Consider the following 17,187-nt stretch of genomic DNA (forward strand, 5'->3'; position numbering starts at 1 on the left):
TGAATAAAGCTAAAACAATCCTAATGAAAAAACAGATACTGCAACATGGGGGAGGGTCTATTTGATTATGTACTATTGCATGGTGCCTTACTTGTATAATAATAATGCTGCTTATTTCACAATTTGAATACACTGATACTATATTTTTAAAGCTTATATGTCGACATTGACGATATTGTTAAGATAACAGTGCTTTTTAAAAATAGAAACAAACCAAATGTTGCATTTCATTATGAGATTCAGGGATATTTTACATATTTAATAAAAGCTGTCAGTGTTTTCTACCATCTGACCTTCTCGAGCCCACAAGTTGCTGATCTGGCAGTGACTTCATTGTAGGAAATCCACGGGTGCCACTGAGTGTACAAAAGCTCCTAAAAGGACACAGACTTGACTCAGCCTAGAAAGAAGGCTCCGCTATTATTTAGGTCTTGATAAGGTATAGTTTAAAATGTTAAGAGGTGCTATGTGTGTGTGTGTGTGTGTGTGTGTGTCTGTGTGTGTCTGTGTGTGTGTTTCCCACTGGTTGGTCTCGCTGACTCACTGTGTGCCACTCAGCAGTCAGAGCACGTTGCAGCCTTTAATAGAGTGACATGATGATGCAATCTCTTGTTCCTGCTGCGCTAAAGAGATTACCCACCCTTTCACTTTTCCCTCTGTGTTTGTCCAACTTGCGTTGTGTCAGTTTAATTTAATACACCTTTAATTTGTGTAAATGGGCTGTGGGGTTATATGTGTTTGGCCAGGAGTCTGAGTCCAAAAGGTATTGCAGGTTTGTGATATCTGTTGCTATGTGGGCCAACACCCACTCCCAGCACACTGTACTTACAGTCAGGAAAGATGAGCAGTGCAGTTTCAGTGTTACTTCTCACCACTACCTCATCTTTCTGTCTTCCTCTCTCTGTCACGCTCTCTCTGCCTCTCGCTCGCTCTAATTGTAGTTACACGGTTGGGGATTAGCTGGTCCTCCCGTCTGTTTTTACTGCAAAAGGGCTGTGCTAAAAGCTGCCTGCTTTTCTCAAAACCTGTCTCAGGCTGCTGTTTTTCAGTACTGTCAAAGAAGTCGCCTCTTGTTCCTTCCCCCCCTTTGTATTTGTCTCTTTCCCTCTGCACACATCAAAATACTGTATTTAACCTCCAAATAAGACCAGAATGGTGCAAAAGATAAAAGCGGGCACCTTGTTAAGACCACCCTTATCTCCACCCGTACCACGAGAGAACGCGTTGTCTGTGCCAGGGATTTAATGTAATGCATTAATGCTGTATTAATTGCTGTAGTCCTCTGCCTCACTGCATACACGCTCAGCCATCCATTTGCTCCCGGATTGGTTTTAGGAAGAACAATGGAGTGGACTCCTTTTATGTAGTCGGTCTCATAAGCTTTTCATGTGTGTTAGGGTGACTTGCTGTTTGAGAATCTCATGGCTGAGCGAAGGAAGATGTTACTAATGAATGCATGTATTTTTCAGAGCTGCATATATGGGTGGGGGTAGGGTGTGGGCTTGAGATGTAGCCGGCCAGCATAAACAGAGCTGGTAGCTTACAGTCGGCTCTTTGGTCTTAGTAATTGAATAATGAGATTCCTCAGATGAAGATAAAAGGTTTAGAGGTAATTACTGCAGTCTAAATTCTCCCACCCTGCAGCCTTGAGAGTGCGCGTCTCTATGTCTGTTCCTGAGGGATGTTGTATGCACTTTGATTTTTACTGTTGTATTTGTCTGGAGGCACATCGTAATATTTATGATTTAAAAAGGAGGTGAAAACAATGCAGAAGCTTAAATGTAGTCAAGAAAATGTAGTTTAAGAGAAGGTGGACAAATAAAGTGACAGTAACAGAGACCTCGAGGGAAGTGAAACGCTTTGTGGCTGCAAAGCAAAACAGAAATCTTCCATGTATACAAGCTGCACTTGTGAATCTAATAAGGCGGGGAAACAGTGATGGCCGGAGGGTTGAGAGCTTTTGTTCTTGATGTTTTGAGCAGCTCATCACAGTACATCGATGCCTGTCTGTTAATTTTCTGTAGATGACCATTACTCTGTACTTAATGATCCCAAATAAGTCACTTTGAATAAGGTAACCTATCCAGATTAAAAAATGCTTTCAGAGCGTGTTAAGAATACCAAGATCCCAAGATGTTTACAGAGTCAAAAACAATTACAAAGTTTGTTTAAGTCTTTTTAAGTCCATCTTTATTGACATGTAGGGTGTGTGAGGCTTAGTGTGTTTGGTTAGCTCAGGCTTAGAAGACAAGCCTATCACTGGCCTTGAGGGAGAGGTAGGGTTTTATTTTGCAGTAGTCAAAAATAGGCTTTTGAAGTGTGAATCCTTGAGAATATTATACAAAGTGATGGCATTTAACACGTTATCATGTTGACATTTTGGATGCAGTTATGTTCTCTAAACACTTTTCTAATGTTAGGTGTCATGGGTGTAAGCAAGGTTTTAGAATTTGGTAGGAAGTCCTACCAATATCCACCGACTGCTGCCTCGAGCAATGATTTGAATCAGAGACAACATATACAACTGTTTTTATTCGTAATTGTTAACAGGTCTCGTTCTCTGCTGTGAATCCCTCCTCCGATGCCCAATATTGTTCCACCGTTTTTTGCTAACACGTGAGAGGCTGTAGGGTTTATGCGCAAAGATACTGAGCAAATTGTATCCTATACCAATTTAGTACATATCTGTGCTCCTCAGAGAGTTAATTATATTTCAAGTATTGCTTGAAATAGGAACATTGTCTCTGGACATTTTGAGCAATTTTCATTTGAAGTGGTAAATTTCATATCCCACGTCAGGTCTGAATACGAGCATGCTGCTGTTCAACAAGGTTGTGCAACATAAATTTGTCCCTTGTATGAGAGGTCAGTGGGGACTTGTACTATAACAGCATCTTTTGAAAGAGGATATTCAGCAGTAATGACCAGAAGTATGTTGCGTCCCAGCATGCTGTCATGTGCCAGGACAGGACGTGGTGTTTTGGTCGAGAGGACATTCTTGCAACTTCAACAAACTTCAACAAAATGAAAATCAGGTTTAAGGAGGAGATCCAGCAAGTGCTGCATGAATGGGATTCTCAGGGATTCATCTAAAAACAGCCTTTGCACTAAACGATTTCTACGGGGTAGACCATTCGTACCACATAAATGTAACAAATATCAACCCAATGATCCCTCAGCTTGAAGAAAAAATTACTTAATCAGCTCCTAATGCTTTTAGTTCTGTTTCCTAATATTATTTTGAACTTGCTGTTAGTTTGTATAGATGTAATAGTCTGTTTGCTCTCAGGTGTGTCTAATAGCCATTAGTCAATAGTCAGCATCATGTGAGTTGTGTTTGTCACAGTTTCCTGTGTGCAGTGGGATGTGCAGGAAAGAGCGCGTGCTTGCTGTGTCCCGTGTTTCATGTCGATATGGAAGGACTGAGGCAGAAAGGGGAGCGAATGCCATGGCATCGCTCTGAAGCCTCGGGATTTCATTTTTCTACACTAGAGAGTGATAAGCATGAGGAGGGAGGGCGGGGAGCACGAGAAAGAGGTGGTGAACAAGATGGAGTGCAAGAAAGAGGCCGATCAGGCAGAAAATGTCATCGGCTCGTGAATAGAAAAGGAGGATGACTGTACTGATATTCAACACCATCTCTGGACCCAGACAGTGATAGCAAGAAATAGGGAGGGAGAGATAAAGACAGATGGAGGGGGGAGAGATGGAGATTTCTATCATGTGAGAGGGAGGGGAGTAATAGCAAGGTGAAGGGAGGGAGCAGGAGTACTGGCAACACTGATAGCGGCGCCAGAGGCAAGGAGGGACTAAACGGGAGAGGGAGTGGAAAGAAGGAGAGCAGCACAGCAGCCTGAGTGCCGTGTTGAATAACAGTTGAAGGAGGACAAAGAGAAGAGATCTGCCACAGACGCAGAAAAACATCAGCTAAAAGAAGAAACAAGAACGCAAATGAAGAAGTCACAAAGGACAGAAGCAAAGGGAAGGTCTGGCTGTGTTTTCCTTGCTAGGAGCTGCAAGTTAAGTGCGTTGTGAGTCCTTGCACACAGTCCCTGTTTGCGGGCTTGTGTCCGGACGAAGGCAGATGATGACAGAACACCTGTTATTCTGAGATGGCAGATCGTAACAGTTTCTAGCTCGCACGTGCTGGACCGTCTCTGCAGCATTTTGCATACCTGCACAGTGTTTGACCTTCCTTAGTCAGCACGCAGAGAGCGACTGCAGAGAGGAAAAAGCAAGAAAGCAGAGGGAGGAGAGAAGGAATGTCTGCTAAGAAAAACACACAGGAAGAGGCAGAGTGTGTTAAAGTGGAGTAGCAGCCGAGGGAGTTGTTGGATTTAGTGTGCCTGTGCAGTCTGCACAATAATGTCAGACCTGTTCTTTACTGCATGGGGCTCTTCTGGCAGCACTGAGGTAGCCTAAGGATTGGATTTTTCCCAGGAAGCTCGGATCCTTAATCAGCTACTGCTACTCAAACCTGGTGCCACCCACACTGTTGGGCTCCAGGACTTAACTGAAGTGGATTTTTTTAATGAAATGTTTATTGGCATTATTAAATGCACCTTCAAATGTTAGTGCTTTAAACCCACTGGAGCAATGGATATGGCAGACAATCTGCAAGGATGCTCTGCCCGTGTTCCCAGAGTCGGAGACCTTAAAACGGGGGAGGTTAGAACGGGAGAGGGGGTAAGAATGGTGGAGAGAGACACCCCACTGAGGCTGTCACCTTTCCGTATGCTTCGAGTGCTCGACTCGTGCCGGCCTCCAGGAAACCGCATTGGTGAGTCTCATCACTGTCATCTTCTCCAAGAAGTTCATCTACATGCTGACTTTATCCACTGATCAGATTGTTGTTACAGTATAGAGTTTGGATTTAGGTAGAAACATCAATACATGCTGTGTGTATACTTTTATTTGACTTTGTAGGACATTAATGTTAGTAGCTCGATCAAGCACGTTCCAGGTTTTTACTTCATACTTAGACACAGATTTATGCAAGTAGAATGTGTTCATCATACATTTTTGAACATCTTTAACCATTACTGTGAAAATATGATTTGCCTGCTTAACTTGCAACATGTTGGCCCCAAGCAACATGCTTATCTACAGGCTCCTCAGAGAAGTGAAGAGTTCGACGAGTTCTTCTTTTGAATTTTTATTCATTTACTTGTCAGCACAGCGACTGCAGTGTCTTTGTTCGTGCAGGACAAATTCAAAAAGCACGATGTCCTGTGCTTTAAAAAGAGTTTGAGAACTCTTCGCCTGAGAGCATAAAGAGAAGTGAAAGGATTCAGTTCAAAGCCTAAGCCTGTGGTATTATTATTATTATTGGGTAATGTGGACGGTGGCTACGAATACTGCCTGTTCCCCCCTTGAGCAATGTACTGAATTCAATGTGTGGCTTTGCCGAGTGAGGGCTTATGTGAAAAAATCCCAATATTTTATTATTCCATGAAGGGCTTTTCAAGTAAGTCTTCCTTTACTTCTTTTGATATTCTTTCCCTGGATTTTTCTGTATTTTTGACGTGTTCATGTGCTGGAGATGGATTTTCAACTAAGTAGTATTTGCAGAGCAGAGTGAAGTAAGGATACTCCTGAAAGTAGCCCACTCCCTCCTCTAGACAAACTAGCAGGGAGTCAGCAACCCTAACTAGGCCAGCTCGGCTGCATGTGGGGAGGCAGTGGTAGCTGGTGACATTTACTGTCTGCTCTTAGGCGTCTATGGGAAAGGAAGAGAGCGAAACTGCAGGAGACTGAAAACAATGTGACTAAGAGGAGTGTTTAGGACAGAAAGTGTGACGAATGTAACACAATGGTATGAATTTTACTTCCCTGGTCAGATCATCCTGTTTCTTCTACCCACATCTGCTGTTTACATAAACACACAAGATCGGGACCATGTGATACTCATGATCAGTGATACTTACTCATCACGAGCGTGTGGTTGTGCGTGTATCTGTCAGTAGATATCCCGGATCAGTTTCTCCAGCCTGTGGTGTCAGCTACCTTCAGTGTAATGTTTCACCATCTTGGCTGTGAGGGTTAATTCCTGATTTCTGATGCGACAAAAGACATTTTCTTAAAAGGTTTATCCATTCCCTGTATGCTTGTGTCTGTCTTTGAGGCTGCGCACTATACATCTGTCTAGATATTGTGTCTCGGTCATGCAACATTATGGCTGTTTGTCTCCGTACCACCTCATCACTGTCGGAGGTTGGGTTAACAAGCCTTTAGAACTTTTATAGAACCTGAAAATTAAATTTAAACTCTTGAGAGCAAGAATCACGGTGTAATTGACTTACAGAAGGTATAATTTCACACTATAGGTATCATTCAGCTTTCAGGTTAATGGGAAACTACAGAGTCAGAGGATTATTTTTAACGCTTTGCCCTCATTAATTTGATAAAGACTGAATAAAGACCAATTTAAACCAGTTTCAGAAGTACTTATCTGTGCTTTTTTCTATGTATTCCATCTTTTCAAATATGTTTTGGTCCAGAGACCAGCCTGTTTCAAATCACATGAAGAAGAGCCTAGAATAAGCCTCAGATGTTTCACAGCTGACAGACAGCACACTGTAATAAATAGCTTTACCTAACCGGCCCTCAGTTGTTAAATCCCACAGCTGAGGTGTTGCAGTCACTCTGGGGACTCATTTTTCTTTCCACTTCATCAGCTCCTCCAACCAAAACCATCCACCCCACTATCTCCTAATCTCCCCTCGATCTGTCCTCTGCTGCTGGGAGCTGATGTTTTATGGGTAAACATGATTGTAAGGTGTAAGCTTGTAACTGCACTCAGCCTACTTCAGTTTCATGAAAAAAGTTATCTTTACCAAACACCAGGGAGACCCCCCCCCCCACACGTACTGTGTGTGCTGTACATGACCCAGACAAAGAGAGACCCTCCACCCTTCCCCCACATTTACTCACAAACTCACATCACTGAAGTAGACAGTCCTGTCTGCTGCACCGTGACTCATTAATCAGATGGATTCTGGGGCACATGAAGGTGTGTGGTGGTGGTGGGGGGGGGTTGGCACGCAGAGATGGCAGCTCCTATTGCACGCAGGGTAATATTGATCTCGTACTTTCTCGTCTTACCATTTTATACACTTGTTTTACACCCCTGTGTGGCTGGTGGTATGATTCATCATTTGGGGGTTGGGGTCCTACTGTGTCATTCACATAATGGGTGAGTGAAAATTAAGATGTTTTGTTTTCTTCTGACCCCATAGAGAGAGGAGTGAAATGATTTAGGGTGTCATTAAGCACAATCTAAAAACCTGCACTTAGGTATTTATGTCAAGGGACACCCCTTTAGCCTAGTGCGTAGGACTTGCCCTTGTACCAAAGGCATGTCGCAGCTCCTCTCTCCCTGTTTTACTGTCTTTTTCTAGACATAAATCCCTGAAAAAAGTCTCAAGTCGTTGCACGTTTGTGTTTCACAGGCATTGTCCATGAAAATGTGAAGATGGGTTCAGATGGGGAGAGTGACCAAGCATCCGGGACGTCCTCTGATGAGGTTCAGAGTCCAGTGAGGGTCCGTATGAGGAACAATCACCATCGGCGCATCTCTAATGAGGTACGATGATCTGGGACACGCCCACACACAAACACACACATGGCCCAGGCGTACTCTTTGATCAAGAGGGAAAATGCACCTGTACTCAACATTATTAATTGAATTCAATAGTGATGCCAAAGACTGTCTGAAATCATTCACTCCTTCACTATTCACCTCACAATATTAAGTAGATTTCTGTAGGAAACCATACCTTGTGGCTGATTTTAGAACTAAAATGATAAATTGGACAGGCCCAAATATCAGGATTGGCCTGTTGCTGAGATACTGGTACTTTTTTTTTTGGTTGATAAATGACAAGAAAATACATAAAAAGAAATACCAAGTTAGAAATCAGAAAGAGAAAGAGAATAATTTTCTGTCTGTGCTGTATGTAAAACCTAAATAAATAGAAAGAGGACATTTCTTATTTTTTGTTACTTTACACTTAGACCTTAGAAATGAGACCATTCCTTTGTCTTATTTCCTTGCATGTACACTTCTCAGTGGTAGCTGTCTCTCAGTTAGTATACACTATACACAGCATTATATGATAGGCTATGTATAAAGTGAAAAGTGAACACGTGGCATTTATGTGGTACGTTTAAAGGGATCTCTTATTCACCTTTTCAACCCCATATTTTTAACCTTAGACTTGTTCAAAATAAGTATTATTTTACTTGGAAGAGCTGCTGTCTTAGCTCCCTTTCCACTCCTGTTAACATAACTCCTTTCTCCTGATTGGCTGCCCCTTGCAAACAGTTTTGAACAGCAGATCTTTGCGTCTGTGTCCAAAATGACCACTTACATTTCACTTACTATCATACAGATCATACAAGTGTATTCAGAGCCTTTGATTCATAGGAAATAACACACACACACACACATCCGTAATTACTATATATATATATATATGAGCCTGTTATATTTTTCTCTTATGAGAATAAGAGAAAAATACATACAAACACACATCTGTAATTAATAAATATAAATAAATATATATATATATAAATATATATATATGTGTGTATATATATATATATACACACACACACACACACATATACGTATACATATGTATACGTATATGTGTGTGTGTGTGTGTGTACATATATATATATATATATATGTACACATATGTATCATATGTATACGTATATGTGTGTTAAGTATTTGTATACTGTATGTGTACAGTGACCCCAGTATTTTAAATTTTGAACATCTATTACTGCAACTGTACATTCATGAGAGAAAACTATAACAGGCTCTTTTTATTTTCACTAACTTGTGTGTATATGCGAGTGCACCTGTGCTATCTGACAGATAGTGTTGCTGTTTGCTGCTGAATTTCCGTCATGTCTCGGTCAGGCTGCGTGTGTCCGTTTGAAGGAGCTGCAGAGTGTTGAGCGCAGCAGTATTACAGGAAATGCCTCTAGATACAGAGCCTCTCAGTGCTGTGAGCAGTGGATGGGACTAATTTAGACCATGTTTACGAGAGAGAGAGAGAGAGAAAGAAGGAGATGGCAGTGTGGGAGAGGAAAATGTTGGGGTGAGAGTAATTACGGATGTCGGTGTAATTATTGCAATGACAAAGAAAAGGGAGATCCAGGGGAATAGGGCTCAGGAGATGATAAGAGAGAGAGTAAAGAAGAGACGGAGGACAAAATGATGGCAGGAGAGAACAAAAAAACAATGTTTTCTCTGTGCCACCCCCTCCATTCACCCCTTCCCCCCATCTGCCTTTCTCCCCTCAGGAATCTGTCTATTCCTCTTTTCCTCTGCTCCTGCATCCCCTCCTCCAACCCCCCCCCCCCCCCCCCCCCCCCCCACTCCTTTTCCTAAGTATGTGGATGGCACTCTACCACCGTGCCAGCCCTCTCTCTCTCTCTCAGTGTGTGCAGTCATGTATCAGGTTAGAGACATGCATCGTTGAAAGCGCCTGTGTGTGAGTGCATAGAAAAACATTTAAGGAGGACAATGAGGGAGCTACTAGAGCTGTTCTGCTTTGTGAGTACGGGGCACACGTGTTTTGTTTTGTATTTAGATCTTTATTCTGGCTCTACCAGTGAATAAGAGGGCAGGGGTGGCTGTGTTTGTGAACTTTTGTCTATTGTTACGCCTTTGAAAGACAGTGTGGACAGTGAATGTTGTTGTGATCACGAGGTGTCACTTTCATTATAAATTGCATAAAATATCAAATGTTTTGCTTGATGAAATTTGCAGTCATTTGTATTTATATGTCTAACACTATATATGGTGTTGTAGTGCTTACATGTATTCTTCTGTTTTATGATTCCAGTTTTAAGTTGAGCTTACAAATGTGCTAACTACAGCTAGGAGGCATTTCTGTGCAAGCGACTGTGGCTTTACATCGTCTCACATATACTGCTAAAACATGCAGAGCGTTGCTTTAGGATTTGTCATCCATATAGTTTATATATACTTTTTTCATGTGACATGCATGTTGTGATGTCAGCTCAGATAAAACTATTAAAGGCATACAGTCCCTCTACCTCTCATCTTCAGGCATATACACACTTTAATATCCTCCTATTGCACGGTTACATGTAAACAAACGTATCACTACACATATTCACACTGACTGGGTCACCTAACTACTGCTGCCATGGAAACAATGTGTGACTGGCACCTTGCCGGTGATCGTGTCACAGAAATTTGCATTCCAGCAAAGACTGGAAGGTGAAAGTTCTTCCAGTGGCTAGAAGCTGTTAATAACATGACTCAAATATATGATGATGTTTAATTCCTAAAATTGTGTCTAATATGTGATCGTCTAAAGCTAAACACTTCCAGAGGGAGAGGCTGCACTTAGCAATTGAAGTCAAAAAGAACTACAACATGAATTAATTAGCAAAAAAAGTAAAAGATAAAAATATCAAGCGTGCTTTCATTTTGAAGGAAATGCAGATCAGCCTGGAGCCTATCCCAGTTGTCATTCATCTTGAAGAGAGACACTCATTTGCATTTGCATTCACACCTATGGGCAATTTAGACCCCACCATTGGCATGTCTTTGGTCTGTGGGAGGAAGCCGGAGTACCCGGAGAGAACCCAAGCAGACATGGGGATACATGCAAACTCAATGCTAATAGTGCATTATGAAAATGTAGCCAAAACTAGCTGGAATTTGTCCTGATCATGTGGCGGTCTTGCACTGGCATCTTATTCAGCCACAGCGAGTATAGGTGTTATCCACATCATCATTCATCAGTCATTCACAGCAGCAGATGGCACCTGTTAACCAAAGGTCTGCTCTCATTTGACAAACTCGCAGCCAGGACAGATGGAGCAAGCTGCTTGTGAGTAGACAAGCAATAATATTTAAAAAGAAAAAAGCTTTGATTTGATACCAGATCATAATGGTTAATTATAAGCTGATAAATGATGAGGGAACGAGATTTATTTAATGCGCATTTGTATATCTTTTTTTGTGACACATCATACCAAACCAGATTTAAAAGGTACTGAATATCCTGAATATGTCAGGACTAATGTCTTTATAGTATAATTGTAAATGGAAAAAGGTTTTTAATATTGAAAATCATGTTTCAGTTTCTTCATGTCTCCCTTTGTTTATTTGTTCTTCTCTTTTAGGACATAAACAAACGTTTGTCTCTCCCAGCTGATATCAGGCTACCAGAGGGCTACTTGGAGAAGTTTGCCATGAACAGCCCGCCCTTTGACAAACCCATGAGCCGCAGGCTACGACGCGCATCATTGGTCAGTACTTAATTTATCTGTGTGCACATTTGCATCTATATATATGTGTGCAAAGCAGTTGAAGCTAGTCTCTGATGTCATTTTATCTGGGTGTGTGCTTGCCCTTTTTCATGCTGCTTTGTGTAGAAACAAAAGTAATGTAAGCTTTCAATGCCATTGTACACTACTTGAATGCTTGACCAGGGCCATTGTTGTCTAAAACGCACACACAGAGCAACGACACAAACATAGACTCACTTTAAACACACACTGGGCTATGCTATAGTGCTTACAAGGCCTCAGTAGGGGCATGAATGATAGATTCTGAATTATGCATACAGGCCAAGAGCATTATGGGTATGAATTGGGGTCTGGCAGTGAGAGGAGGGGTTGTTCGGGAAAGAAATAGGCTTGTATTCATGAATATGCAGCATGTCCTTTAATTGTTGAAGTACCCCTGCTCTGTCACTTTTATTTTGGTCACACTTTTTTTCCAGATTACTGTTTTGTTTCTGTCATCGCTCCAACTTTCAAGTTTCCTATTATACATTACTGTGCGGTGCCCTTTGTTTCACTCCACCCACATGCTTGCTTAGTTTTAAAGGGAATTCAGTGTACTTAGTCAATGCATTACATTAAACAAGATTACTGAAAGCCTGATATTCTTTGGGAAAATATGAAGGACTCATCCTCCATCAACCGTCCATTTGCCCGCCTCAATCTCTCCGCTTGAAGCAACTTAATGACGTCGCTTTTCTGCAGGAGGCTCACAGACTTGAAAGCAAAGAGTCTCTGAGGGGAAGTATATGGTATAAGGGTGGAGCAGAAGAAGAGGATAGTCATATATATCAGATGTATAGTGTGCGTTTTCTTGGGTTTGCCCAGCTGTGTGGAGCTGTGTATTGTTGTTGTATGTGTGTGATGTAATAGATCAATCAATAATTCAGCAGAAGTGTCAGTCTCATCTGCTGCAGCTCCTCTCCTGACTGGGATTACACCCCAGGACACCTTGGGATGAGCTAGAGAGCACGGAAGAGAAAGAGAAATGTACAAAAGGAGATGAAAAGAGAGGACTAAAAGGGCTTGAATGATAAGATGTCAGGTTTAAAAAGGGCATGGATAACTGAAAAATGCTAAGCAAATGTAAGTAAAGACAAATGGAAACATTAGTGGCACTCTGTAGCTGGATTCAGGTTTTATACCAGGAAAACAAGGTTTTGATTGATCCTGAGCTCTCTGCCGAGCTTGCAGCCCATGTGTTCAGAAGATGCATCACAGCCAGACTGTTTTTGTTATTAGTCCTGGTCGTTCCTTTACATAGGGTAATGCATCCATGCAAAAGTGTGTTTTTGACCGTGCAGTAGTCTGAACATGGTTTGCACAGTATGTACGGTATTTAATTGCTTTGAATTTGTGCTATAAAATGAATTAGCCTGTGAAATTGCAGAAATTCCTCATTCACTGCTCATCTGCTCCTGAAATAGTTTAAGTACATTTAAAAGGAGCTAAAGATGTTGAAAATAAATGGTTTCACAAGAGATTTAAGTTTAACTAGAGATTATCTAGTGAAGGATTGGCTGCGATGACCCATGGGTACTCATCGGTATGACATGAGTCCTGAGTGCTTGTGGATTTCACCACACCTTTCTTGGTTCTCAGCCTTTATTTTTACTGTGGAGTTGTGATGCTATCAAGTCAAATTTGTCCACAGACAGGCAAACAAACACCTCCCAAATTGCTTTAAAAAATTCCTCTGTGGTATTTCCTGTTGCAACAAGCAATACCAGTTATCCTGTTTGGGAAAACATGTTTCTGAGAAAACTGATGTAATAGCCTCGGGCTGCCTGTGCGCGTGTCATATGTTACGGTAATGTAGATCATGTTTCCGGTACTCCATCGCAGACTCACGTGTTTCGAGCGTCGTTGCCAGTGTAATGCAAGTGAAGTTGGTATCAGTTTTCGCTCATGGCTGTTGCACATTGGTAATCAATTATTCACAGGAGTCCAGTGAAACTCCGTGTCCCATGGCACTGAGGAGCGAGATGTCATTTTACCTCGAACCACAACACTTAATCATATTGTGCAGCACTCGCTTCTTTCCACGAACCCGCTCAACCTTACAGCAACACTGAGCTAAAAAACTTCTATTATTATGTCCCTCTCTATTTGCTTATGTTTTCATTGTAAGTCACATATGATGCAACTGATGAAAGCTCAAAGGACTGCTAAGTATTGTGCAGTCCTTCGGTTTTCTTTTTTGTAGCTGTTGGCAGGTTTACATGAAAATGGTGACAGTGCAGTAGTTCTGAGGAATGGCAGCTTCGTGTTAATGAATGGCCTTGTCTTTCTTCCCACTCTCATATCCTGCCACCTCGTCTCTTCTCAGAAGGCTATCATTTTAGCTTTCCCACTGAATACTATAAATCCACACTCGCTCTCAAACTTAAGCTTTCTTCTAGGTAGCGCATAAAGAAACTGTAATTACAAATGAAATATGGATAATTCGTTTGATTTCTTTGTCAATAAATATCTTCTTGCAGACATTTCACTTCCTGCATTTTTTGTACTATGAGTTCATCAGGCTGTGTTGCCCTGCAGCCTGAGACACTTACACTCACATATTGTTTGGTTTTATCTTACTTCAGTTTTGTCACTAAAACCTGGCCTGACCTAGTTCTGCTGAGTAAGCTCGCTCGAGCGTTGGGAATGAAATGAACCTATTGCCATCAAAAGCATGCGCAGGCGCACAAGCTCTCACCAAACATGGTGAGGCAGCCGGAGAGCGCTGCTGCACACCGGTAGCAGAGAGGTGTGCCTTTCTGTGTGCACGCACTGCTTCACGAGGCAAGATTCATTAAATGATTGTTATTATAGGGGTTAGCTCTCGGGCAGGTGGCAATGACGTCTTTGTGTGTTTTTTTGTGTTAAAGCATAAAGTGTTTAAGCATAAAGTGTGTCTAAGTGTATTATAAAGTACACGCCCCTGCTTTACATAAAAGCTCACATATCTACTCTGAAGTTTTTCTTTCATCTTTTTTGTGAGTTTGAAGGGCTGAAGTTGACCTGTAACAAATAAAAGCACCGATTTAAATACACAAATGTGTCAGTTAATTAACAACTTCTGCACATTTAAGCTCCTGCTTACCCACGTCCACACTGACTTGTCTCAGTGTGTAAGTATGCCATCTTGTATCCGAGCTTATTCAGATGTGGTTTTTCTAGGCATGCCTTTAAAGACATCACATGCTTCAACAGCTAACTTGGTCACCGGAGACCCTCCCCCTCCCTCGCACACGCATGCGTACATGCATTGGCCTGGGACTTTGTACGATTGTCACGATGGGACAGACTAAATTAAGAGGGTTGAGTGAGTTCATTATAATGAATGTAAAGGAAACGTCACACAATTAGACAGATTATTGAGGAAAAGTGAGAAACAAGTGACAGGGATAAACCCTGACACCCTGTGGGCATCACAGCTTTATATAGCTACATCCATCCATAATTCATGCCTTCAAAACCCAGGAGCCACATGCATTATACAGCTAATCATGTATAACTGCGCTCAGGTTGATTTCATCACTCTGCAGTGTTTACCTTCCACATCTTTATAGTCTATAAAATGTTTAGATATAAAAACAGAGTTGCCATATTTGATTATCTTTGCTACACTGACACCTTGTGGCCAAAACGTATATGTGCATCTGTAAATTACGTCACACCTTACCAGTAATGACAGTGAAAGAGCCTTTGCAGATTTCTAGATAAATGTTGATATTTTTGTCCTTTTCCTTTTGAACATATTATGTCTGCAGACTGTTGTTCAAGATGAATCACACTCAAAAATACAGAATAATCCTAAAACTTGCTCCAGCAGCCCTGTAATTTGTACACATTACAGGATAAAAAAAGGCCTGGTGACTCAGAAACCTGCAATTGTCGGAGAGATTTCAAAAGTAGTGAGGCTGACAGTTAAATTAAGTATGATGCAGTATCCGATCAGGCTGTGCAAAAGCAAGATTTGACCTGTCATTGCCAGCCTCCTCAAACGCCTTCTCTGTCCTCCGCAGTCTGAGATCGGCTTTGGGAAACTTGAAACCTACATCAAACTGGACAAACTAGGAGAGGTGAGGTCAACAAAGAGCCACCGGCAGAAGCAACACAATGCAAACAAAGTGTTCATCCACTGTATCTTACATTTACTGTTTCTTTACATCTCTGCAGGGGACCTATGCGACAGTATTTAAGGGGCGAAGTAAGTTAACAGATAACTTGGTCGCCCTGAAAGAGATCCGCCTGGAGCACGAGGAGGGCGCGCCCTGCACCGCTATCCGAGAAGGTACTGACCAACAGTTGTGATTTGGAAGCACGCACCTCCAAAGTCAACATGGCACACTTGTACATGCAGACAAAAACTCGACAGTGTGTCTTGTAGCGTCGTGGGCTGAAGTATGAGGCGTTACGTCTCACGTCTCTGTTTGACTGACAGCGTCTCATCTGTCTTCTCCTCCAGTGTCTCTACTGAAAGACTTGAAGCACGCCAATATTGTCACTCTCCATGACATTATCCACACTGACAAGTGCCTAACACTCGTGTTTGAGTATCTGGTGAGTGTCACTTTGTTTTTAATGTGTGAGTTACACGAAACCAGAAACTACAGATAAGCACTTTCTTTCTTTCTCATCAGGAAAAAGACCTGAAGCAATATATGGACGACTGTGGGAGCATCATGAGCGTCCACAATGTCAAGGTAATCTAGAGTATTACAAGCGGTCAGTATGGAAAAATGGAAAATGTGTCTGGTGGCTGATTGTGTTGTTTACATCCTCTTCTCTCCACATCAGATCTTCTTATTTCAGCTTTTAAGAGGTCTGGCGTACTGCCACAGGAGGAAGGTCCTCCACAGAGACCTGAAACCCCAGAACCTGCTCATCAATGAAAAAGGAGAGCTCAAACTGGCAGACTTTGGTATGTCACCTCATTAACTCACAGGGCAGATTTGTATAATATGCTGAAAGTTCCTTTATTGCTTAGTTTTCTAAGGTTCTCACAAGCTAATTACTTAAAATATTTTTTTTGTCTCATTTTGATTATTTCAGTTTTCAAAGATAGGCTCAAAAACATGTGGACAAGGATACTTAAACATGTGGACTGGAGGAGGATGGATCAATCCTCCACCAGTCCACATGTTTAAGTATCCTTGATCAAGATATTTACGCAGCATGGATCCATCAGAGAGTGAGATAAGTGTGTGTGTGTTTCAGGACCCAGTAGCCTTTTATTTATACCCTAACCCAAACAAGTTCCACTAGCAACTCCTAAAGGTCATGCTACTCAAAACAACATAGTTTAGAGTAATTACCCAACACTGGTAAAAGGTGTAACATGATATTTCATTATTTCCATGTCACTTCATATGGAAGCTAGCTTTATGCATGATCTTTTTCAGGTTTTGTGTATCTCATTTGTGCCTGATACTATTCTGCCTTTCTGTATTTTGAGTTTCTGCTCTCCTTAATGTATGCATTCATTATATTTAATGCATTTTTATGCATTTTAAAGGCCCATCTTTGTGCATAGCAAGCTTTATAAAAATAAACAGTAAATATGTAAGGTTAAAGATGTCATAGAACACAAAACGTTCATCAACTACGACACTGTGCACAGTTGACAGCTGTTACAGAGTTTGGATGTGACATCTTCTCACAGGTTCACAGGTGGTGACCACATTACTGTATTTTTATGAACTAGTCTCACTATTTAAATCAGGTTTGGCTCGAGCTAAGTCGGTACCTACGAAGACCTACTCAAACGAAGTTGTGACATTATGGTACCGACCACCAGATGTGCTGCTGGGCTCCACTGAGTACTCCACGCCCATCGACATGTGGTGAGTGGACACA

At 41.7% G+C, this 17,187-nt stretch overlaps 1 protein-coding gene across 3 annotated transcripts in view; it reads left to right on the forward strand.

The window, feature by feature from the left end:
- The window catches only part of LOC102777995 (cyclin-dependent kinase 17-like), a 39,728-nt gene that overhangs the window by 16,180 nt on the left and 6,361 nt on the right, over window positions 1-17,187 (forward strand). For 2 of the 3 annotated variants that reach the window (XM_087834306.1, XM_087834307.1), the window contains 8 exons: window positions 7,452-7,585; window positions 11,179-11,304; window positions 15,354-15,410; window positions 15,508-15,622; window positions 15,797-15,891; window positions 15,972-16,034; window positions 16,129-16,252; window positions 17,054-17,174. In XM_087834306.1, coding sequence (XP_087690432.1) covers window positions 7,452-7,585; window positions 11,179-11,304; window positions 15,354-15,410; window positions 15,508-15,622; window positions 15,797-15,891; window positions 15,972-16,034; window positions 16,129-16,252; window positions 17,054-17,174 — 835 coding nt within the window. Of the gene's footprint in view, window positions 1-3,722; window positions 4,781-7,451; window positions 7,586-11,178; window positions 11,305-15,353; window positions 15,411-15,507; window positions 15,623-15,796; window positions 15,892-15,971; window positions 16,035-16,128; window positions 16,253-17,053; window positions 17,175-17,187 lie in introns of those variants that run through there. The other variant, XM_087834309.1, reaches the window with a different exon arrangement.

This window comes from Neolamprologus brichardi, chromosome 20 (genome assembly GCF_056152115.1).
Source record: "Neolamprologus brichardi isolate AB-2024 chromosome 20, ASM5615211v1, whole genome shotgun sequence".
In the NCBI taxonomy this organism is placed as follows: domain Eukaryota; kingdom Metazoa; phylum Chordata; class Actinopteri; order Cichliformes; family Cichlidae; genus Neolamprologus; species Neolamprologus brichardi.